This window comes from Zootoca vivipara, chromosome 6, assembly GCF_965207765.1.
Source record: "Zootoca vivipara chromosome 6, rZooViv2.hap1.1, whole genome shotgun sequence".
Lineage (NCBI taxonomy): Eukaryota > Metazoa > Chordata > Lepidosauria > Squamata > Lacertidae > Zootoca > Zootoca vivipara.
Genome location: NC_142589.1, coordinates 7,046,425 through 7,069,540, shown reverse-complemented (window position 1 = coordinate 7,069,540; position 23,116 = coordinate 7,046,425). Strand labels below are relative to the sequence as shown.

The window sequence follows — 23,116 nt, the reverse complement described above, 5'->3', positions numbered from 1 at the left end:
AGGCAGTGTCAAGTCATTTCTGATATTTGAGAAGGCACGACCCACCTACTCTTAAAAAAGTACAGTTAGCTGTAAGGACTAGAATCTTGTGTTTACTTCACAGAACACCAAATATGACATTCCATAGTGGTGATAGGTACAATGATAAGCTGCAATGTCTCCACAGCTGCGAGGGCAGCAGCCAAATAGCAGGTGAGGCACTCTGCTCCCTTCTCGACAAGACTCTGAAAGTTACTAGCCCTGCCTGCCCACTGCATGTACCTACAGTAGTCATTGCTGGCATGACTAGAAAGGAAACCAAGAACTATCTAACTTTACACTACTGCTCCTGATTGCTGTGAGGTCATCCTTGTCTGCAACTATAGGTGTTCCTTGGTGGTGCTAAGAGCTTCCTTCCTCGTTCTTTTCTGTTTCCGATTCCTGTATCAGTAAAGCCGGAATGGGCTATGTCACCCCTAAGCAACACACATTCCTGCTTTGCACGTAAGCAGAAGCATCATACGTCGGTGATGTGATTTGGGTTGTTTTTATACAACACACACACTTCTTCAGCTCAGTTCAGCAGGCAGAGGCTTCCACCTTCCAGCTGAGTGATCGAAAGGGGAAGAGAGCGGAGGATATGGCAAGGGATTCCCCCCCACCAAATTACAGTGGAAGGAAACCACAAGCGCTGGTATCCAAAGCCTCATTCTAGAAGGACAGAGCCTTAGAATTCTCCAAGGCCTGCTGAAGCTGTTCCAGCAGGAATTCTAGAAAACAGCACTTTCACCTTGGTAGATGTTGGCAGGAAACAGAGGACGGTGTAGAAATCTTAACAAACTGTAAGTGTTCAGTGATCGCAGCCTTAGCATGATGAAGAGAGGAAAGTTCCTCAGTTCAGTCCCCAGCTGTCTCTGCATCTGTCTGTCCTCCACTCCTTATTTCCTGCTTAAAGCTGAGTGTGGTTGGAAAAGACCCAAAGCACAGAAGAGGCTAAATGGCAGCTATAGCTGCCTCCTACCTTGTGCATGTGGAAGGACCACAACATAGCTGGACAGCTGCACATTGCAGGCCGTTCCGCACTCCAGGGGGATGGGGAAGCGCTGGAAGTGGTGCAGCATGTCCAAAATGGAGGCAAAGTGCAGGTGCTGGACACGACACTGGCCCCTCTCGGTCAGGGAGAGCCGGAGGTGCTGCCAAGGTAAAGGAAGCAGGAAGACGCATGTCAGCGACAGCAGGCAATTCCGTACAGGTCATGTAAAGGTTTCGGCAAGGATCAGAAGGGCGGCAAGTTGCCAGCGTGTGCAAATCCCATCACCTGAGGCAGGGGGAAACCCCGCTGCCTAACCTTCCCCAACCTGGTGTCTTGGACCAGTGGTCCTCAACCTTGGGCCTCCAGATGTTTTTGGCCTACAACTCCCATGATCCCTAGCTAGCAGGACCAGTGGTCAGGGATGATGGGAATTGTAGTCTCAAAACATCTGGAGGCCCAAGGTTGAGGACCACTGTCTTGGACTACAAATCCCATGAGCACCAGTCAGCATGGCCATGAGAATTGTAGTTCAAAGCATTTCTCTCTCTCTCTTTTAATTGCATTCTCTTGCACTGAACATAATAAAAGTATACCAATCCACCAAAAGATTGTCATTTCATTTAATTCCTCTTGCTATTTTTTGTTTAGTGATTAAGTTTTCCATCAACACTAAATGCCAGACATCTCGACCATGTGGTCAGTGCCCCATCCTCTAAGAATTTCCAGAAGCTGGCCAATAAAGAGGCTTAAAATTCAGATTTATATTGCCCCCTGGGTAAAGATTAAGTAAAGCCAACTCTGTGCCTTTGAATATTTCGGTCCAGTTATCTAATTCCTTTGAATACATCCTCCCAGAATGTGGTTGCCTTATCGCAAGTCTCCCGGACATTTTAAAAAAAAGCTATTTAGATATGAAGTACAAGTGGGATTTCAACAGTTTGGGGCCATGAAAGCCTGCCTGCTAACGTACTGACTGGTGGCAGAGGGAGTCCCCTCAGGAAGAGGTGCTGTACCTTTGCTCTTCCTTGGAAGTTGAACGTGAGGACGTAATCTCCCCTGCGGGTTTCACTCTGTCGGATGAGGAAAACCCCATGTCCGTCAAGGCCCTGGTGCTGGACGAGCTGAGCGGCTTTGACTCGAGAAATGGGGCCGTGGAACCAGGGGAAGGATGTCAAGTAGTGGTCGGTCTTCTGGTCATTCTGGTCTGGGAGGCCAGGTAGCATTGCCCCTAGGGGAGAGGGAAGGACTCAGCTGTCATTTTAAACCAATTTATCTCCCCCCCCCCGCCCAAAAAAAAGCTCAAGGCAGCTATGGTAAAAGTGTGTTGCACCCCACACAAGTGCTTACACAGTTTGCAGAGCCAGAGAATTAGCAACACAAAACAAAAAAATAGACAGCTTTGTTAGTATCGGGGAACTCCCTTCTGCTGACTCGAGTGATGGTTCCCCAGAGTCCAGTAGCCTGAATTGCTCAACCAGATGTTTCTTGGTACCGTAATTTTTCTTGAAAGGAATAGGAGGGGAGCCCCCCTCCTCCAACCCCAGACCCCACCACAGATGAGCCCCAAATACCTTGGTTCAGGGAGTCCGTGCTGCTGTTTGTGGGGCTTGCGGTCACAGCCTCTGAGTGAGAGTCTGAGATCAGCTCAACGTCGGCGCCTTCTGACCTGAAAGAGGAGGGAATGTTTCTGATTGTGAGCCACCAACAGGACAGACAAAGGTCCCTGCGCCCAAGGCCAGCAACAAAAGATAAGGCAAAGCAGAAAAAGAAAGAGCTCCCTGATGGGGGTGAGGACTGGGAAACTTTAAATTCCAGGGGGGAAAGCCATATTGTTTTCTCTCGGCACAAGGCAGTGGTGAGTCTGCTGGCACTATACTTTAAAGGAAAGAGACTTCTTTGAATGCCTTTGAAGGCAAGCCTATAAGATGAAGGAAAGCACATTGGCACTGGGTCAGAAGGGTTGGAATGGAAATGCGTTTTGCAGTATGAGGTTCCACAGGCGAGGTCACATGCATCCTTAACTACTGTCGAATCATAATACTTTTATTATAGTTTTTTATGGAATACATGGAACACCCAGGCAAATGAAGCTATGTCGCAAAAGCCATCAACACACGGCCTCAGACTTGGTGCTCCTGTCAGGCCTGAGGTGCAAAGAGGCCAGATTTAGTGGCCCTACTGACTCTGCAAAGGATGCAATGGGCATGCCAAGGGGCTAGCCACAGACTTGAGGAGGGGTTGGGACTGCAACGCTAAGCCTTCTCCTGAGTCCAAGGCAGGGGCCATTCACAGGGTTCTCCCCCCCCCTGCCAACGACCTGCCTCCAAAAGTAGCCTTAACCCTCCCAACCAACACCTGGAGTTTGTTACAAAACTTCCTATACAGATCACTTGAAAATTGCTGACCACCTAACAATTTGTCTGCTTGTCATAGCAATCATAATATGGTGTTGTAGACGACGTAGGATTATTATTGCTATCGTTATTGCTCCTGTTATTTATTACTTTGTATTTTATTGCATTCCCATTTTAATTCCATAGAACGCAATGGAAAATACTGTGACAAATAACAAAATGCAAGACAAGAAATAGAAGCAGCAATAAAAATGCAACTAAAAATCAACATGACAATTTCATGTGCTGCTCCCACCATTCTTCAAACACACTGTGCAGCTTGTGGGCCACGGGGGTCCCCAGACCAGAATTTGGGAACTCCTGCCTTGAAAATTAACCTTTGCAGGAGGAAGAGAACTATTGGCATTACAGGCTTATTCACACGTTGCACTGAACACATGTCCAAGATTCCTCGTGCATGAACAGGTGTTTGTGGGAAAGAGATTTGTGCAGCACAACTATTTGGGCACACACAGATTACATGCTCAGATGTCACCCAGGTTGTCTTACCCATCCCACACCCCACTTACCAAGCAACCTGGCACTGGTGACAAGTTTTGGACCTGATTTCCTGGCACATTTATGCTACCCCTGACCAAACACCCAGTGTTAAGGTAGCCATTTTATTCTCCAAAAAGGGGGCACGGAACCTTGGAGAGAAGCAAGTAGGTTGGGATAGTAATGCTCTTAGGTTTTGGACACAGGCAGTTCAGTTGCCACCCACCGCTGCTGCTACAAGAAGCTCAGAAAGGAGCCTGAAATTTGGTGGAGGGTGTGTGTGTGTGAATGAAAGGAATCACAGTGTGGCTCTCTGCAAATCACAATACCACTTCTTGCCCCTAGCAGATTTCAGTAAGAGGAAGCCCCAAGAGAAAGTGAGACACCTTTGAAAGACTGGCATGAGAAACTTAGTCTGCCGGGGGGGGGGGGCGCTAGTTTATCAATTTCCCAATTTTATTATTTATACCCCGCCCATCTGGCTGGGTTCCCCCCCCCCCCGCCACTCTGTGCGGCTTCCAACAAATACCAAAATACATTAAAATATCACAGATTAAAAACTTCCCTAAACAGGGCTGCCTTTAGGTGTTTTCTAAATGTCAGGTAGTTGTTTATCTCGTTGACCTCCAATGGGAGGGCGTTCCACAGGGTGGGCGCCACTACCGAGAAGGCCCTCTGCCTGGTTCCCTGTAGCTTTGCTTCTCGCAGTGAGGGAACCGCCAGAAGGCCCTCGGCGCTGGATCTCAGTGTCCGGGCTGAACAATGGGGGTGGAGACGCTCCTTCAGGTATATAGGACCGAGGCAATTTAGGGCTTTAAAGGTCAGCACCAACATTTTGAATTAGGACCAGTGTTATGTGGTCTCGGCGGCCGCTCCCAGTCACCAGTCTAGCTGCCGTATTTTGGATTAATTGCAGTTTCCGGGTCACCTTCAAGGTAGCCCCACGTAGAGCGCATTGCAGTAGTCCAAGCGGGAGATAACTAGAGCATGCACCACTCTGGTGAGACAGTCTGCGGGCAGGTAGGGTCTCAACCTGCGTACCAGATGGAGCTGGTAAACAGCCACCCTGGACACAGAATTAACCTGTGCATCCATGGACAGCTGTGAGTCCAAAATGACACCCAGGGTGCACACCTGGTCCTTCAAGGGCACAGTTATCCCATTCAGGACCAGGGAGTCCCCCGCCCCCGCCCGCCCCCTGTCCCCCCAAAACAGTACTTCTGTCTTGTCAGGATTCAACCTCAATCTGTTAGCCGCCATCCATCCTCCAACTGCCTCCAGGCACTCACACAGGACCTTCACCGCCTTCATTGGTTCTGATTTAAAAGAGAGGTAGAGCTGGGTGTCATCCGCCTACTGATGCACACCCAGCCCAAACCCCCTGATGATCTCTCCCAGCGGCTTCATATAGATGTTAAAAAGCATGGGGGAGAGGACTGAACCCTGAGGCACCCCACAAGTGAGAGCCCAGGGGTCTGAACTCTCATCCCCCACCACCACTTTCTGAACACAGCCCGGGAGGAAGGAGCGGAACCACTGTATGACAGTCCCCCCCAGCTCCCAACCCCTCTAGACGGTCCAGAAGGATGTTATGGTCGATTGTATCAAAGGCCGCTGAGAGATCCAGCAGAACTAGGAAACAGCTCTCACCTTTGTCCCTAGCCTGCCAGAGATCATCAACCAGTGCGACCAAGGCAGTTTCAGTCCCATGATGAGGCCTGAATCCCGATTGGAAGGGATCCAAATGGTCCACATCCTCCAGGCATGCTTGGAGTTGTTCAGCAACCACTTGCTCAATCACCTTGCCCAAGAATGGTAAATTTGAGACTGGGTGATAGTTGGCCCAAGAGTTGTAAGAGAGAGAGACACTGGGCTTGCACCCACCCGGCCATCCCACACTCTGACTTGGGAAGGACTTTAAACCCCCAGATACACGGCATCGCAAGAGAGGCTGTGTGCCTTGCTTCCTATGGACTCCAGGGCTTAAAACAAGTTTCCCAAGCCAAGCAGAAGACAAGGTGCAGAAAGGGACATGGATTCTGCAGTCCAAGTGTATTCTATCAGGCCTTTTTACTGAATTAACAATCTGTGGCCTTTTAAACTGTGCTATATTGTATCTGTTTGTTACGATGGTACGTATTTTTGCATTTTTATATTGTAAACTACCCCGTCACTGGCAATCTCATTCGGCACCTTCTCCCAGCTTTAGAAATTTTAGTACTTGTCAGTCACACACTTCAAAGCCAATATTTGGAGGCATAAGGCTGAGAAACTTTAAAAAGAAAAGTTTTAGAAATAAAGATTGAATTCCTCAACCGATATCTCATTCTTCAGCTTTCCTGCATCGTTGCACACAAGAAACACATAGTCCTCCACCATTTTCTTTCAGGTATGGCTATTTTCATCACAGAAGCCATCCTTCCTCTGGGCTTTTTCACCCCTAGGTCAGTCTAGGCCAGGCATAGGCAACCTTGGCTCTCCAGATGTTTTGGAACTACAACTCCCATGATCCCTGACCGCTGGCCCTGTTAGCTAGGGATCATGGGAGTTGTAGTTACAAAACATGTGGAGAGCCAAGGTTGCCTATGCCTGGTCTTGGCTATAGAGTACAGGAAATACTCAGTAATGGATAATGTGGCATTGGAAAAAGATTTTAAAAGGGCAATAAAAATGATAAGAGGATAGTACAAATCCCCCATAAGGAAAGCCTGCCGTGTTTGGGACTAAAGGTGAGTAACAGGAGACGGTACAGAAGTTTATAAAATTATGCCTGGCACGGGGAAAGTGGATAGAGAATTTTTTTTCTCCATCATAACTCTAGAATTCATGGGCAACCAATCAGGCTGAATGTTGGAAATTTCAAGACAGGCTTTTGTTTATTTAAAGAAGCAGGTTTCTAATCCTCATGAGGTGCTGAGAAAACTTGGGGGGGGGGGGGAGATTCCTACGCACTTCCCTGTCTTCCAATCCCTTCTGTCCAGAGCTCGATTTGTACCAACCAAGGACCAGCCCAGGAACCATTTTTTAGGGCCTGGATTACGGTCTGCAATACATGAAACAAAAGTCAACGCAAGAGACTCTGAGCATGTGAACCTGGATCTGCACCGCACAATAAGAGAGAAAGAAAATCTGCACCAGGAAAAGGTGGATCCTGTAACCATCTTAGTCTGCATTTTAAAAGAGAATCTTGTCTAATTCATTCTGCATCTGCTAATCAAGGCAGCCCAATGCCTCCCTTGCTTCAGATGTTCCAAAAGGAATTGCTGTACACATTCAAGTTTATCTTCCCGCCATGAGGACTAGAAATCCTCTTTTTTGAAGAAAACAAAACAAAACACCCTAGCAAGGAAAAACACCTGGAGAACTGCATCGCACAGCCCTGGCACAGAGAATAGTGGGGCAATAGCTTACCCTCGATGGAGGCACTCTTTAATTTCAGACATCCAGGAACACAGTTGCTGGTCATCTCCAGCCTCAAATACAATATCCATGGAGGTGTTCCCCTGTGGTGGGGGGAGAGAAAAAGAAGAAAAACGCTGGGAGTTCTTCATAATGCTGAGGCAATGCTGTCTAGGTTCAGATCGTCTATAAAACCCCATGGGAAATCCACACCCTTAAGTTTCATAAAATGTGTGTCAGTATGCATATATACTAACAGTAACACCTTCAACTTGGCCTGGTAGCAAACTGGCATCCAGTGAAGATCTCAGAGCACTGAAGTTGTATGCTGCCCAGGAATAATATATACATACATACATACATACATACATACATACATACATACATACATACATTCACACATACCCTGCCCATCTGGCTGGGTTTCCCCAGCCACTCTGGGCGGCTCCCAATAGAATATTAAAAACATGATAAATACATCAAATATTAAAAAGTTCCCTAAACAGGGCTGCCTTCAGATGTCTTCTAAAAGTCAGCTAGTTGTTTATTTCCTTGACATCTGATGGGAGGGCGTTCCATAGGGCAGGCACCACTACCGAGAAGGCTGTCTGCCTGGTTCCTTGTAACCTAATTTCTCGCAGGGAGGGAACCACCAGAAGGCCCTCGGCACTGGACCTCAGTGTCCGGGCTGAACAATGGGGGTGGAGACGTTCCTTCAGCTATACAGGACCGAGGCCGTTTATGGCTTTAAAGGTCAGCACCAACACTTTGAATTGTGCTCGGAAACGTACCGGGAGCCAATGCAGATCTCTCAGGACCGGTGTTATGTGGTCTCGGCAGCCAATCCCAGTCACCAGTCCAGCTGCCACATTCTGGATTAGTTGTAGTTTCCAGGTCACCTTCAAAGGTAGCCCTACGTAGAGCGCATTGCAGTACTCCAAGCGGGAGGTAACCAGAGCATGCACCACTCTGGCGAGACAGTCTGCGGGCAGGTAGGGTCTCAGCCTGCGTACCAGATGGAGCTGGTAGACAGCTGCCCTGGACACAGAACTGACCTGCACCTCCATGGACAGCTGTGAGTCCAAAATGACTCCCAGGCTGCACACCTGGTCCTTCAGGGGCACAATTACCCCATTCAAGGCCAGGGAGTCCCCCACACCTGCCTGCCCCCCGTCCCCCCAAAACAGTACTTCTGTCTTGCCTCAACCTGTTACCCACCATCCATCCTCCAGCTACCCCTGAAGGGTCCCTCCCTCCCATACGTGCAGTGGTTGCATAAGGATACCTTCAGCATCTTGAGGACAAAGGTGTCCGTGTGGTCCGGCATCTCCAGGCGAGTGCAGGGACGGACTTCTTGGATCTCCGAGCAGGTGGTCTGCAGCTTTGGCTTCGAACTCTGCGGAGAGAGGCAGGAGAAGCAGCTGCGGTGAGTCAAATCCACGCACTGGTTGCACCAGCGAGGCATCCCTCAGAGGATCTGGACTATGGGTAGAGCCGAACCATACATTGAAAGGCACGTCAAATGCACATTCAAAACACATATCTTACCCCCAAAGAATCCTGGGAACTGTAGCTTGTTAAGGGTGCGAGGAATTGGTCTGTAAGGGGGAAACTGCAGTTCCCAGGATTCTTTTTTTGGGGGGGGGGTCATGTGCTTTGGAAGTGCACTGTGGATCAGTCCTGCATCTCCTGTCACCTTCTGGCCTGGTGAAAGCTATAGTCAAAAACATCTGGAGCATTTCCAGGTTGGAGAAGCAGAGATTGTGTCCTAGGATATGGGCAGGGTAACAATAACAGCAACAGTAATAATAATAATAGAATAGGACGTCCCTGTTTTCATCAGAGAAAAGTTAGAAGGTGTGCCATTCAGAATCCTGATTAGACCACTCCAGCTTTGAGATTACACCTAGTAACCCAGATTGCTTTAAAGCTCACCTTTCTCCACTGTCAAGAGGACTAGGGCCTTGGAACTTAAACAGATGTATTTTGAGCAGAGAACCTCACTGTATTCAGTGACCACTTCTACTTCCTATGATGTGACTGAGGAGCACAGAAAGCTCCTGACTGGTGGGAAAAATTCCATGTGGTGCCCGAAATGTCCGTATGAGCCTCTGGACCGCAGGGTGTGTGGATTCCTGCCCTTGCGGTGCCCCTCCCACCCTGCTCCCGAAATGCCACCTTCCCTGGTAATTATGCCACCCCAAGAAACCAGGAGGGAAAATGAGACAACAGCTGGGACCAGTTCCCCCAACTGGCACAAAAAGGGTCGGTTTCTGAGAGCTGGCGTGAGGCGCAGGGATGCTGAGCCAATGCAGGAAGCCTGATGATGCAATCGGTTTACCAGACAGGCCGTTTCCATCCCCAACTGATGGGCTGCTTGGATTTTTCCACAGGCCGAGAGCCTCAGAAATAATCCTCTTGGCCAAGAGGGGCAGCCGGCGTGACTCACTGGCATTAAGGAGCCCTAAGCCACTCGGGGTCAGCGGTGTTAGCAGAGGGGCAACAGGGTGGCCAGCAGGCACCCAACCAGCCAAACCCCAGCCTGCCGGCTCTACTGGAGGTCACGCAAAGCAGCGACAAACTGAAACGAAAACAACCCCACAGCTGCTTGAGATTCCAGCATCTGTGAAACCGCTTGCAGATCGAGGGCTGCAGAAGTCATCCAGGAAATGGGAGGAAGACAGAGAGATGCCTCTTTCCCCAGGTGGAAGGCGCAAGGAAACAGGAGGGGAGGCCAGCTGACAGGGAGGAGGCCCCAGCAGGCAGCAGGCACCCCCCAAAAAAACACACGTCCCATTCACGTGACCTGGAGTCAGTGCTGGGCCATCAGCATCTCCCCGCCTCCGAAGGATATTCCCAAGAATGGTGAACATATGTATTGATCTACACACAAGAGCAGGTCATTTAATCACAGTATCTTAGAGTTGGAAGGGACCCAAGGGTCATCTAGTCCAACCCCCTGCAATGCAGGAATCTCAGCGAAAGCATCCATGACAGATGGCCATCCAACCTCTGCTTAAAAACCTCCAAGGAAGGAGAGTCGACAACCTTCTGAATGAGTCTGTTCCACTGCTGGAGAGCTCTTACTGTCAGAAAGTTTGAATATTAGAGAGGCAGTGGTGGTGTAGTGGTTAGACTCTCAGGCTAGGACACTGGGAGAACAGGGTTCAAATCCTCCCCATCACAAGGCTTCCTTAAGAAAAGAACCACAAAATTCACCTTCTTTATTAAATGGCTTACACTGTTTCTTTCCTGTCTTTTGAAACACAAGCTTTTGGGGCTCCTTAAGAACAGAATGAATTGGGTTCCCGAAACCCTTTTTTAAGACTGAGAGTTTATTTGGAAATGTAAGACCCTGCTGTGGGCACCACAAAAATGCCAATTTACCAAAGAAAAACTGCCAATGCTCATAACATTCAGAACAAACCAGACAAAACAACCTACAGTCCCCCATCTTTTTTCTTTTCTTTTTCTAAAGTAGGTAACATTTCCTGCTCCCCCCTGCCAAAGAAAACAGGCAGTCTGAACAACCATGATGGGACATGTAGTTCAGCAACATATGGAGGGACACAGGTTCCCCCTGCCCATTGTTGTTCCAAGGGCAGGTCCACAGCATACATTTTAAGCACCACCAAATCATATTTGAAGCACATGGCTTCTCCCAAAGAATCCTGGGAGTTGTAGCTCTGTAAGGGGAAAACTACAGTTCCCAGGATTCTTGCGGGGTATGTGTGTTTCACGTGCTACAAACATGCCTTGGATGTGCTTTAAGTGTGTATGGTGCAGATATCTTAATTCATCAATCCAGAAACACACAAATGCCCTCTAGTGTCTGATTCTTAGAGACAGACTGCTCCTGAGCATGGAGGTTTCTTTTGGCCATCACAGCTGAGAGCTATGTTGTTCAGAGAAGGGATGGGGAACCTGCAGCCTTCCTGTTGCTGTTCGGCTTCCCAGGGGTGATGGGAACTCGACCCCATCCTCATCTGAAGGCTTATAGGTTGCCCAGCCTGCCTTAAAGTCACCTGGGCAAGCAGTGGTCACATTCTGTAGCAGAGACAGAGAAACAGAAGAACGGAGGAAGCTGCGTTACACTGAGTCTTATATTGCCTTATGCACTGACTGGCAGCAGCTCACTCTGGGGATTCAGGTGGGGAGTCTCTCCCTGAGCTTCCACCTGGGGATGGAACCTGGGGTCTTCGACCTTCTGAGGTACGGAGCTTCAGTTTAGCCTGCGCACTCCTTGCAGGTGGAGGCTGCCAGGCTTCAGGGAATCTGATCCCTCCCATGGTGGCAGCCAAGAAATATATAAACAAGAAGAGTTCTTACCAAGTCTTTTTATTCAATATTCACAGAGAGACGTAGAAAAGGCTGTTTCTCTTAGATAATGGCGGTGCTCCGAGTAAAGTCCCACCCCCTCTGTTTCTCCTATTCTATGTCACCCCTGTGTCGTCTGATCTGTGCTTTCTGCCTCTGAGCTTTCTGTTCTACTACTCTCAAGGCACGCCTGGTCCTGGGAGAGAGGGGGGCGGGTCAGGAATGCTTTCTAAAGACACTGAGTCTGTCAACTGTCTCTCCCCTGGTGCTGCTTCTTCCTGTTGCTCCTCTCCCAATATTTCCCAGCTTCTCCCCTCCGCAGCCTCGGAACTATGACCTTCTGCAAAACACTGTTGTAAATCTATACTGCCCTCCTTTTCTCGGGAAGGTTCAGGAGGCGGGGTGGCGGCGGTCTCCACCATCCCTCCTCAGTCCAGTCCCTGACATCAGCCTTTCCTGCATATTTCACAATGTAAAACTCCATTGAAAGGGCACCAATAAAATGATAATAACCACTATTCATCATTAACAGCAGCAACAATACCACCTTCCAGGTACTGGGCAAGTTAAGTTAGTGGCGGTGCCGGGAGGGGAGAGCAGAAGGAGGACAATCGGATTTCCTTGTTGCTGTGGAAGGGGATGTGGCCGAGACTCCCAAAATATCTCTGCTCTCTCGGCTATTGGGGGGGGGGAATCCGCTTCTGCTTTCCATCTATGTCATGCTGTTTTTGTTCCCAGTTTTGCAGCCTTCTGAGGTTTGTGGGTTGGTGAGTCACGGGCCCCTTGCAGCAGCTGGGAAGGGGCTCTGAATGGTCAGCTCTCTTTTGCCAGGAAGGTGAGGTAGGCATCGCCAAACAGCATTGCCCCTTTTAATATATGCCATTTAACATCTATATGAAACCGCTGAGTGGGGTCATTCGGAGCTTTGGAGCACGTTGTCAGCAATATGCCGAGGACACTCGGCTCTGCTTCTCATTTACATCTGCAGGTGGGGCAGTGGAAGGGCTGGACCGTTGTCTTGCCTCGGTTGTGGACTGGATGAGAGCCAACAAACTGAAGCTCAATCCAGATAAGACAGAGGCAATGTTAGTGGGCGGTTTCCTAGACAGGATGGATGGGAGCTTTCCCTTGCTCTTGATGGGGTCACACACCCTCTGAAGGAGCAGGTACGTAATTTGGGGGTACTCCTGGATCCTTTGCTGTCGCTCGAGGCTCAAGCGGCCTCAGTGTCCCCGAGTGCCTTCCATCAGCTTCGGCTGGTGGCCCAGCTGCACCCCTGTCTGGACAGGGGCAGCCTAACTACTGTTATCAAGGCTCCAATAACCTCTAGGCTGGATTACTGCAACACATTATACACAGCGCTACCCCTGAAGACAGTTCAGAAACTTACAGCGGGTGCAGAATACGGTGACCTGCCCTTCTTCATGTACCTCCTCCATGAGAGGTCTGGAGGGCGGCAACATGAGAACGGGCCTTCTTTGTGGTGGCTCCCCGTCTGTGGAATGCTCTCTTTAGGGAGGTTCGTCTGGCGCTTTCATTATATATCTTCAGGCGCCAGGCAGAGACATTCCTCTTCAACCAGGCCTTGGGCTTTTAAGCCTTTTAAATGCGTTTGGATGTGTGTGTTTGTGTTACTGTTTTGTTCCTTTCAGTGTTGACTATTTGCTTGTGCTTCTATCTTATGTTTTTAATCTTGTGAACCACCCTGAGATCTTTGGATGAATCAAATAAATAAATAAATAAATAAATAATCAAATAAATAAATTCCACCACTTCCCCCGACACATGTGGACAGCAGCAGCCCCTCTCTGGGACCAGCCAGGTGTCAGAAGGCTCTCTGCATTGCTTGGCCTCTTTCTTTGTCATGCCCAATAAAAACGACACCTGGGGTGACATGCTGTTGCACAGTGTGATGTCACTGTGCGCACAGTGTGATGTCACTGCGTCACCTCAAGCATCGTCTGCATCAGACATTGGCCCCATTCTGACCATACATTTAAAGCTCTACGATACAAAATTCACAGCTTCCCCCAAAGCATTCTGGGAGCTGTCATTTGTTAAGGGGGCTGAGAGTTGTTAGGGAAAGGCAGGCTTCCTCAAACTCGGCCCTCCAGATGTTTTTGGCCTACAACTCCCATGATACCTAGCTAGCAGGACCAGTGGTCAGGGATGATGGGAACCTGTAGTCTCAAAACACCTGGAGGGCCGAGTTTGAGGAAGCCTGGGTAAAGGTAAAGGACCTCTGACAGTTAAGTCCAGTTGTGAAAGACTCTGGGGTTGCGGCGCTCATCTCGCTTTACTGGCCGAGGGAGCTGGCGTTTGTCCACAGCTTCCGGGTTATGTGGCCAGCATGACTAACCCACTTCTGGTGAACCAGAGCAGCGCACGGAAACGGCGTTTACCTTCCCGCTGTAGCGGTTCCTATTTATCTACTTGCACTTTGACGTGCTTTCGAACTGCTAGGTTGGCAGGAGCTGGGACTGAGCAACGGGAGCTCACCACGTTGTGTGCAGATGGCTCCTTATTCCCCTCACAGAGCCGTAATTCTGAGATTGGTTTAACAACCAATCCCTCTTGCCAGGGAACTCTTAAGAAATCCATATTTTAGTGCAGTAGTCCCCACACTTTGGAACTCCCTGCCTATTGACACCAGACAGGCACCTTCACTCAGTGCCTGGTAAAAACATTTTTGAGTGGACAGGCTGCCCAGATATGTAGAATGCTGATACGCATCTAATCTGTTTTTAGTTTATCGCTGCTTTTAATCATGACAGCAAATGTTTTATGCAGATCTTGTAGCTGTTTTCACTGATAATTTTATTGTTTTATTCTTTTTGCAAATTGCTTTGATGTTTTGTTTCGTACTGAAATTCTAGGACATAAGTAGATAAAAAGAAACTGTGCTACCTACAGTTTGTACAACTGCGCAAAGGTCATTTTGACGCCAACACATCACTACAAAAACAGAAACACACAAACAAACAAAAACACAACCCTGTCTTTTTTCCCCAACATGCCCATCAGCTTCGCCCAAATTTGCTCTGCGGTTCCTGAGAATGCTACACCAGGAACAGACAAAAGGCAGAGAAGCAGGGAGTGTTAGGAGACATTTGGTGGGGAGAGATAAAGAGGCCGGCTCTGCAGCGAAATAGAACAGGGTGTCCTTTTCAACACGTAAAACACAAACACCACGCTCTTCGAAGGTCCCCCACCTCTGCAGGATCCAAACAGGGTTTTTTTTTTATAAAAAAATATATAACTCTCAGTTTGCATATGCTGAAATGCATTTGCCATGGATAGCTGATGGGAAAAAAATCTTCCTCCCTCAACCCTTTGCAAAGACGGACTGTGGGGCGGGGGCGGGGGGGGGCGCGGAGAGAGATAAAAACAACAAGGAGAAAGAATTATAAATTCCAAAAGCACAGAGAGCAGTAAAGTACACAGAAGCTTCTGGGCAAATAAAAGTTATTAATTATACCCTGCCTGCTAATTTAGCAGGGTGGGAGTGGGGCAAATTGTGGCTATTCCAGCGGCGGACTTTGAAGTTAACAGTCTCTCCCAGATGGGATGCAATTATCTTCGTGACAATGCATTGCGAGACCCAGAGCAACTGCAGGAAGCCTGGATAATAGAAAACGTAATGAAATTTAACCTGCCAGACATCAGGGAAGGGTCTCTCCTGGAAAGTCTGGGAGAGACTCACTGCCTGGAATTGTGGAGAACCGCTGCCAGCCAGAGTAGGCAATATTGAGGTGGACCAGTAATTGGAAGCATACAATGCTGACCACTGGGCTGCTGTTGAGGCAAAGTGTACTTTAATGCCAGCAGCGCTCAATTACAGGGGCCCAGGCCCTCATCCAGGGTTTGTTTTTCCTGGGTGTTTGCCTAATCGCAGGAGCGGCAGAACACACTCTCTGTGACATATTAAATGGCAGAGACGGGAGAGGGTTTCAGGTGGAGGGCCGGCTTGAGGAAGAGTGGACACCATGGCCTGTGTCCTTTTATAAATCAGTCAGCTAAAGGTTTCGCTGATGGAGAAGAATATTATTTCTTCGAGGTCCAAGTTGCTGATATTTCAGAAAGCTCTTCTGAGGCCCGTATGTTACTGGCTTTCCTTCTGAGAGCGAGTGTCAACACGTAAAACTGCAAATCCGACCTTCATTTCCGTTTTGAGCTTTTTGGCGAAAAAGCAAACCTTATTTATCCTGAAATTCAATTAGCAAGCAATTCATGTAGTAAGTGCACATGATTCATGTACTAAAAATTCTCCCAGTTGGTTAGGAGCCCTAAAAATAAGGAAACCTTGCCAGATCAGAGGTTGGAGCAGAGGACAGATGCTCAAGAGGCCGGAATCGAGTGCAGAGAGTGGGAGTTGGTTCCACTATTTATGACAAAAAAGGCGTACAAAACCACAAGCAGACACTTCCACAAAACACCACCAGCTTCCACGGCACAAAACTTCCATTTCCTCTGCTCCACAAGAGAAGTGGGTCAGTGAGGTTGAAGCGTTACTCAAAAGAGGATTTCCTTCGCGGCAGGGCCCATTCTGTTGCCTCTGGGACGCTGGCACCCTCTTTCTTCATCAGAGGGGTATCCCCTCCTTCCCGGCCAAGTAATCTGCCCGGGCTCCAGTGGGTGGAGCTCAAGAGTCTTTTAAAAAAAATGCTGTAACTCAAGCGAGGCTATATTGTCAGCGCCGGGACATGCTGCCATGTGCATAGCAAATTCTGAGAATTCTGCCCTCCTTTGTTGCATTGTTACAACAAAATTGTTAGAAGTTCAATGCATTCCAGAAATAAAACATTATAACACAAAATAAAAGTAAAGCAATAGAAACCTGCAGACAACTCTATGTATGTATCCAGTACCATTCACAGCTCTGCTTCTTCATCTAGGGAAGACCCCAAATTTACACCCCATTCTTCTTCTCCTCCGCCTGCCACTGGGAACTAGGACTGGGTTGAGTTAATAGCTGCTGTGGTTAAGACGAGCACAACTGTTTCAATTGCCTGTACAGATTGCTCAGACCAAGGGCAGTTTAGCGGTTCATGTCTTGTACGCAGAAGGGTCCCAGGAGCCCAAGAAGGCAAGCAGGAGACCTCCTCCTCAGGCATGGGACCCCATGGTGATTCAAACCCCAGCCCCTGCAGAGGGCTTGTGGGAGTCGTTGAGTGCAGGGATACCAAAGGCATCAGAATGGCCAGTTTGAATGCTTTATTCCGAAAGTTGTAGGCTTGCAGCAAGTCAGGCTGCCGGGCCTAGCCTTCTCTTGCAGAGGTGCAACACGGACACCACGACAAGGAAGCAAAATTGCACATATTCTTTTTAAACAAAGCAACATGCGTCACACTGCCCAGGACCTCCCATCACTCCACCTGCCCAAATGAGGGCATAGGTGGCAAAGACCCAATTATTACAGATAGCTCCCCTGTCTGGGCTTAGAGACGAGCACCCCAAGCCCACAGATAAGGACAACATCAAAGCAAGCCAGTTAGCTTATATCCAAACAACTGAATGTAAGCATGCCTGAGCTCATTGCAGCTACAACAACTAACAATTCATTGTAAGGTTATCTTCGCAACCAAGATGGTGTTAGTGGAACTTCCGGAACAGTTCACCTTTGCTTCAACACAGCTACCCATGCTCTAGTCCATGGGTAGGCAAACTAAGGCCCGGGGGCCAGATCCGGCCCAATCGCCTTCTAAATCAGGCCCATGGACCGGTCCGGGAATCAGCGTGTTTTTACATGAGTAGAATGTGTGCTTTTATTTAAAATGCATCTCTGGGTGATTTGTGGGGCATACGAATTCGTTCATCCCCCCCCCCCCAAAAATATAGTCCATCCCCCCACAAGATCTGGGGACAGTGGACCGGCCTTCTGCTGAAAAAGTTTGCTGACCCCTGCGTCTTGCCCGTACTCCCAACAACCCCCCCCCCCGGCAACCATCACATCTCAAACCCAGATTCCCTTTCCTTTGCCTCTCAGACCTTCCTGCTCCCTCTGTCAGTGGCTTTCAAGGGTCTCTTGCAGAAGCAGAGGCCTTTCTCAATACCTGCTAACTGGAGATAACAACAACAGCAAACAACAACAACATCATATCCCGCCCATCCAACTGGGTTGTCCCAGCCACTCTAGGCAGCTTCCAACATAATATAAAAACACACCAAGACATAAAACATTAAAAACTTCCCAATACAGGGCTGCCTTCAGATGTTCTACCCGTGAGCACTTATCAGTCCTTCTCATCTCAGGAGGAAGCAGACAAAAAGAAACTCTTTATCAGGCAGCTCTTAGAAGTCTCACGCGGAAGAGTCTGTGTGAAAGCAACCCTGAGAGGACACTGGAAATGATATGCAAGTACCCAGCAAAGAAATCCAGAAGGAAACATGAGTATGACTGAGCCCGGGACCTTCTGCATGCAAAGCATATGCTCTACCCACTGAGCTGCAGTGCCTCCCTGTTAAGTGACAACAATGGCTTTTAGCTATGCGGAGGCCTTGCCAGAAATGCTTTCTGCTCCAGTTTACAGGGTGACTATAATATGGTATCATATTATATGATCAGATCGTGAAGCTGAGGCTCCAAGACTTTGGCCACCTCACGAGAAGAGAAGACTCCCTGGAAAAGACCCTGATGTTGGGAAAGATGGAGGGCACTAGGAGAAGGGGACGACAGAGGACGAGATGGTTGGACAGCGTTCTCGAAGCTACGAACATGAGTTTGACCAAACTGCGGGAGGCAGTGCAAGACAGGAGGGCCTGGCATGCTCTGGTCCATGGGGTCACGAAGAGTCGGACACGACTAAACAACAACAATAATATGGTATATTGGCACCTTAAAGACCAACTAAGTTTTTATTTTGGTATGAGCTTTCGTGTGCATGCACACTTCTTTCGTGTGCATGCACACGAAAGCTCATACCAAAATAAAAACTTAGTTGGTCTTTAAGGTGCTACTGAAGGAATTTTTTTATTTTACTTCGATCCAGACCAACACGGCTACCTACCTGTAACCATGGTATATTGGTTTAAACATCTATGTGAAAATCCAATGACATTAAAAACAAAAAAGGGGGTGCAGAGAGGGAGAGAGGAAGAGAATCATGGCCCTGCAAATCCCAACGCATGTCCCCACCCACTAGGGAGCATCGCCCTTCCATCTCAGAAGCCACTGTTCCGCCACGTGCTCTCTGGGGAGCACAGAAAAGGAAGAAGTTCTAAGAAGCAGCAATTCAGAGAAAAAGCAACCTCAGAGCTGCCTAGAACTGAGAACACAGAGGGGCGGGGGAGGAGGGGGGGGGAGAGACCAGGGCATAAATTAAGAGAAAGAAAGAAAGAAAATGAAGAAACTAAAAGAGGAAGTGATACATTCCTGCGATAAGGAGGCCAGCAAAGTCCGGTCTTCGAAGAAGTCACTGCAAAAGGCATGCAGGGGGCAGGGGGCGGGCTCTCCCTGCTCTGAAGATGCTTGGGTGAGATTTGGAGCCACAGCAAAAAAAGGGACATTTCCAAATAAAGCGCCCCCCCCCCACACTCAAGGACTTTTCAGGAAGATGAAAGAGGTTTATATGTCCAACCCTCGAAAAACCCACAAATGGCACAAGCTGCCCTTCACATGCCAGTCTCCAAGGCCGCTCTTTCCAATCACAGTGGTACCTCGGGTTACAAACACCTCGGGTTACAGACTCCGCTAACCCAGAAGTAGTACCTCGGGTTAAGAACTTTACCTCAGGATGAGAACAGAAATCGGGCAGCGGCAGCGGGAGGCCCCATTAGTTAAAGTGGTACCCTCAGGTTAAGAACGGTTTCAGGTTAAGAACGTACAGACAAAACATCAAAACAGACAAACTGGTATAAAACGGTCAAAACATCCCAAGGATCACGTCGAGGGGCAGGGAATACATAAGTGAATTATGCATCCTTCGTTGCACACTTTGGAAAGTATGTACCTATAAATGCCAAACATAATGGGAGCGATACAACAACAGCAGACTTGCGAAGTTAGCAACAACCTTGGAGTCAGTGGCATAAGATCTAAATGAAGAAGACCTGAAATATCCAGTGCCGGAGGATAAGAAGTCCAAATTTCATATAGAGCTGCTAGAAGGCAAAACAAAATTATTGTCTAGAATGTATGATTTGTTGCTAGAGTGGCATACAAAAGGTGAATTGACAAAAGAGGTGATGATTAAATGGGCAAAAGATTTTGGGCATAATATAGAATATGACAGCTGGTTGAAATTATGGAATCAAACGTTAAAATTTACCGCATGTACCGCTTTGAAAGAGAATATTTGGAAGATGATATATAGATGGTATTTAACTCCAGTAAAATTATCTAAAATGTATAGAATGAATAATAGAATGTGTTGGAAATGTAAGGAGAAGGAAGGAGATTTTTATCATATGTGGTGGAAGTGCGATAAGGTTAAAGAATTTTGGGAAATGATATATAATGAATTGAAGAAGATTTTTAAATATACCTTCCCTAAAAAACCTGAACTATTCTTGTTAGGAATGATAGGTCAAGAAATTAAAAAAGAGGATAATGTATTATTTTTGTATGCAACAACAGCGGCTAGAACTTTATTAGCCCAAAAATGGAAGACACAGGACTTACCGACGATAGGAGAGTGGCAGACAAAAATGATGGACTATGCAGAATCAGCGAGACTGACTAGCGGGATCCGGAACCAGGGGGAAGCAAGGTTCCTAAAAGACTGGAGTAAATATGTGGACTATATGGAAAAGAACTGTAGAAGTTTAAAAACTCTTGCAGGGTTGAAATAAATCCTGCGAATTGACTTTAAGGGAAAGAAACAAAGAAACTGCGAGATAAGCTTTGATTAGAAAACCTAATGAGGGGAGGGAGGGAAGTCAAAATAGAAGATAGTGGAAAAGATCAAAAGAGTAATGTATGTTACTGTGATAATTTGAACATTTGCAAGTTTGGGTTGGATGTTTATAAATGTGTGTTAATTGGAAAATTTAATAAAATGTTATATATATAAAAAAAGGAATATCCAGTGCCGGATTTACGTATAAGGTAAACAAGCTATAGCTTAGGGCCCCATTCTCTGGGGTGGGGGGGCAAAAAAATTTCACTGTTAATATACTTCTTAATTGTATTTCAGTTCAACAATTACTTTGGTAAAATACATATTTGGTTGTGTGCAAATGGCTTTAGATACCTATTGGGTCCATAAATTACCACATAGCATATATTCAACAACAACAAAAAACAGAAACAAAACCAGCGACAGCTGGACATATAAAGGGTGCCATTACCTTCAGTAGCTAAGGCCTCATCAAACCTAAATCCGACCCTGGGAATATCGATATAAAGTTCAGTATAGCACACCTCTCCAAAAAGAAAAGTGGGCAGAAAGTGGCCTAGGCTCTTCTGGTGATGAACTAAAATTCACTGTGATAATGTTGCCTCTGACTACTCTGGAAGTGTTTCTAAGATGTGGCATGCTGCTCAATTAATAAAGCTGTGCCAAGCTTCTAGTCCTCTTCATCTGTGGCTTAATTCGTCCCGGAACATCTGAAGTCACAACCAAGATGACCAGCACTTTTAGAGTGTGCCAGGAGAGGTTGACTGGCAGGTGAGGGGGGACCCATGTACATTATCTTGAGATTCTTGGAGGAAAAGGTGAGATTTAAATGTTTTAAATAAATAAAATGGATTTGATACTAGTACAACTACTGTGGATTGCTCCAGAAGTTTGCTCAACCTGACATATTTATAAAAGAAGAAGAAGAAGAAGAAGAAGAAGAAGAAGAAGAAGAAGAAGAAGAAGAAGAAGAAGAAGAAGAAGATTACCACGAAATGTTTTCAGTTTAGGGAAGACTTGAATGGCTCAGAGGTCATTTGAAAGCGAAGAGATATTACTATCTGCTCCTTGCCATTACATTTCTAACTCACCTTTCCTCACAAGGGGCTAAAGGTAGTTCTCCACGCTTTCGATTTCATCCTCACAACAACCCTGTGAGGGAAGTTAGGGCTGAGAGGCTGTGACCGGTGAAGGGTCACTCAACGAACATCATGGCTGAGTGGTGATTATTGGAGAGCTAATGATCTAACAATCACAATTCCACAGTTTTTTCGAACCATGGAGGCAGAGAGCATGGCCATTGTGGCTAGAAGCCATGAATTTGTGAATATGCTGTGACCCATTCATTGCCCAACGTGAAAAAGAAGGTTGTCCTGAGGCCTCCCCTCCCTCCCCCCCCCACCGAGGGGTGTACGAATATTGCAATTCCATGATTATCATTGTTATTATTTAAATTTATTACCTGCCCTTCGCCTTAAGGTTCCAGGGTGGGTCAGAACAATTAAATGTTACAAATAGTGCAAAACAACTTACATGGTACACTTTTGCCTTGCAGTTGTTTGGCTGAAGGGTGGCTTAAAAGCATTTCAGAATATTAAATAAATGTGGGTTCAGAGGTAGAACAGAACAGGTGGATGATGTGGGATCCAGCTTCCCCAGCACCTCGTTTTGAACCAAAGAAAGTTTCCAGTCCTCACGGATGCAATCTCTACCCAGCAAGCAGTAGATGGTAGTCAAAGCTAAGACACAGTGAGAGACATTGACTACCGCATCTTCCCCTGACCTTCCCCTCAGCCGGCACAGAGTATGTTCTGCGTATTCATCGTGAATGAATCACGAGAGTTTCTGCTCAGCATGACTTCGTACACATCTCAGAATTCAGTTTATCTTACTACAGAATCCTGTTCATTTACAGTGGTACCTTGGTACTCGAATGGCTTGGCTGCTGAACAAATTGGCTCCCGAACACCGCAAACCTGGAAGCGAGTCTTCCAGTTTGCAAAGGTTTTTTGGAAGCCGAACGTCCAATGGGGCTTCTGCTGCTTCCGAAGCTCCTGTAGCCAATCAGAAGCCGTGCCTTGGTTTTAGAACTGTTTCGGGAGTCGAATGGACTTTCGGAACGGATTAAGTTCGAGAACCAAGATACCACTGTACAGATTTTTTAAACAACAACAACACAGCACTTCTTTTTGTACCTTGAATATCTGTCATGAGGATTTCTCGGGCGGGGGCGGGGGGGGAGCATATGGTAAGCAGGTTTGGCTGACATTACTCCTCTTATTACTGTATTACGGTTATTACATAGGAATCCATTCTGGCCAGGATCAAGGGTCTCAATAAGGGGGGGAAAACCAACTACTGCCTCTCGCCCAAACCACACATGGACCAAGAGATCTAGCAAAGCCAGGCTTTGACCAGGTGGCAGATCTACACTTGCAACGGGAAGCAAGACTGCAAGTGCCCCTATTTTCATCGGAGAAAGGTTGGGAGGGTATGCGGTTGCAGCTGGAAGTGAGATTGCAAGGTTGCAGGAAAGTCACAGCCGCCATCTTTTCCTTTCCAAAGCTTGGAATATCTATCATCACGAACCTGGTGCCCTCCAGACTACAACTCCCATCAGCCTCAGCCAGCGCGACTATATGGTGCTGCGGCTGATAAGA

The 23,116-nt window shown here is 47.5% G+C and overlaps 1 protein-coding gene across 3 annotated transcripts in view; it reads right to left on the bottom strand.

The window, feature by feature from the left end:
• The window catches only part of SH2B3 (SH2B adaptor protein 3), a 73,835-nt gene that overhangs the window by 4,728 nt on the left and 45,991 nt on the right, over positions 1-23,116 (bottom strand). For all 3 annotated transcript variants that reach the window (XM_035120445.3, XM_035120443.3, XM_035120444.3), the window contains exons 3-7: positions 8,588-8,698; positions 7,315-7,406; positions 2,584-2,678; positions 2,026-2,240; positions 1,001-1,172 (exon numbers count right to left, since the gene is read on the bottom strand). In XM_035120445.3, coding sequence (XP_034976336.1) covers positions 1,001-1,172; positions 2,026-2,240; positions 2,584-2,678; positions 7,315-7,406; positions 8,588-8,698 — 685 coding nt within the window. The remainder of the gene's footprint in view (positions 1-1,000; positions 1,173-2,025; positions 2,241-2,583; positions 2,679-7,314; positions 7,407-8,587; positions 8,699-23,116) is intronic.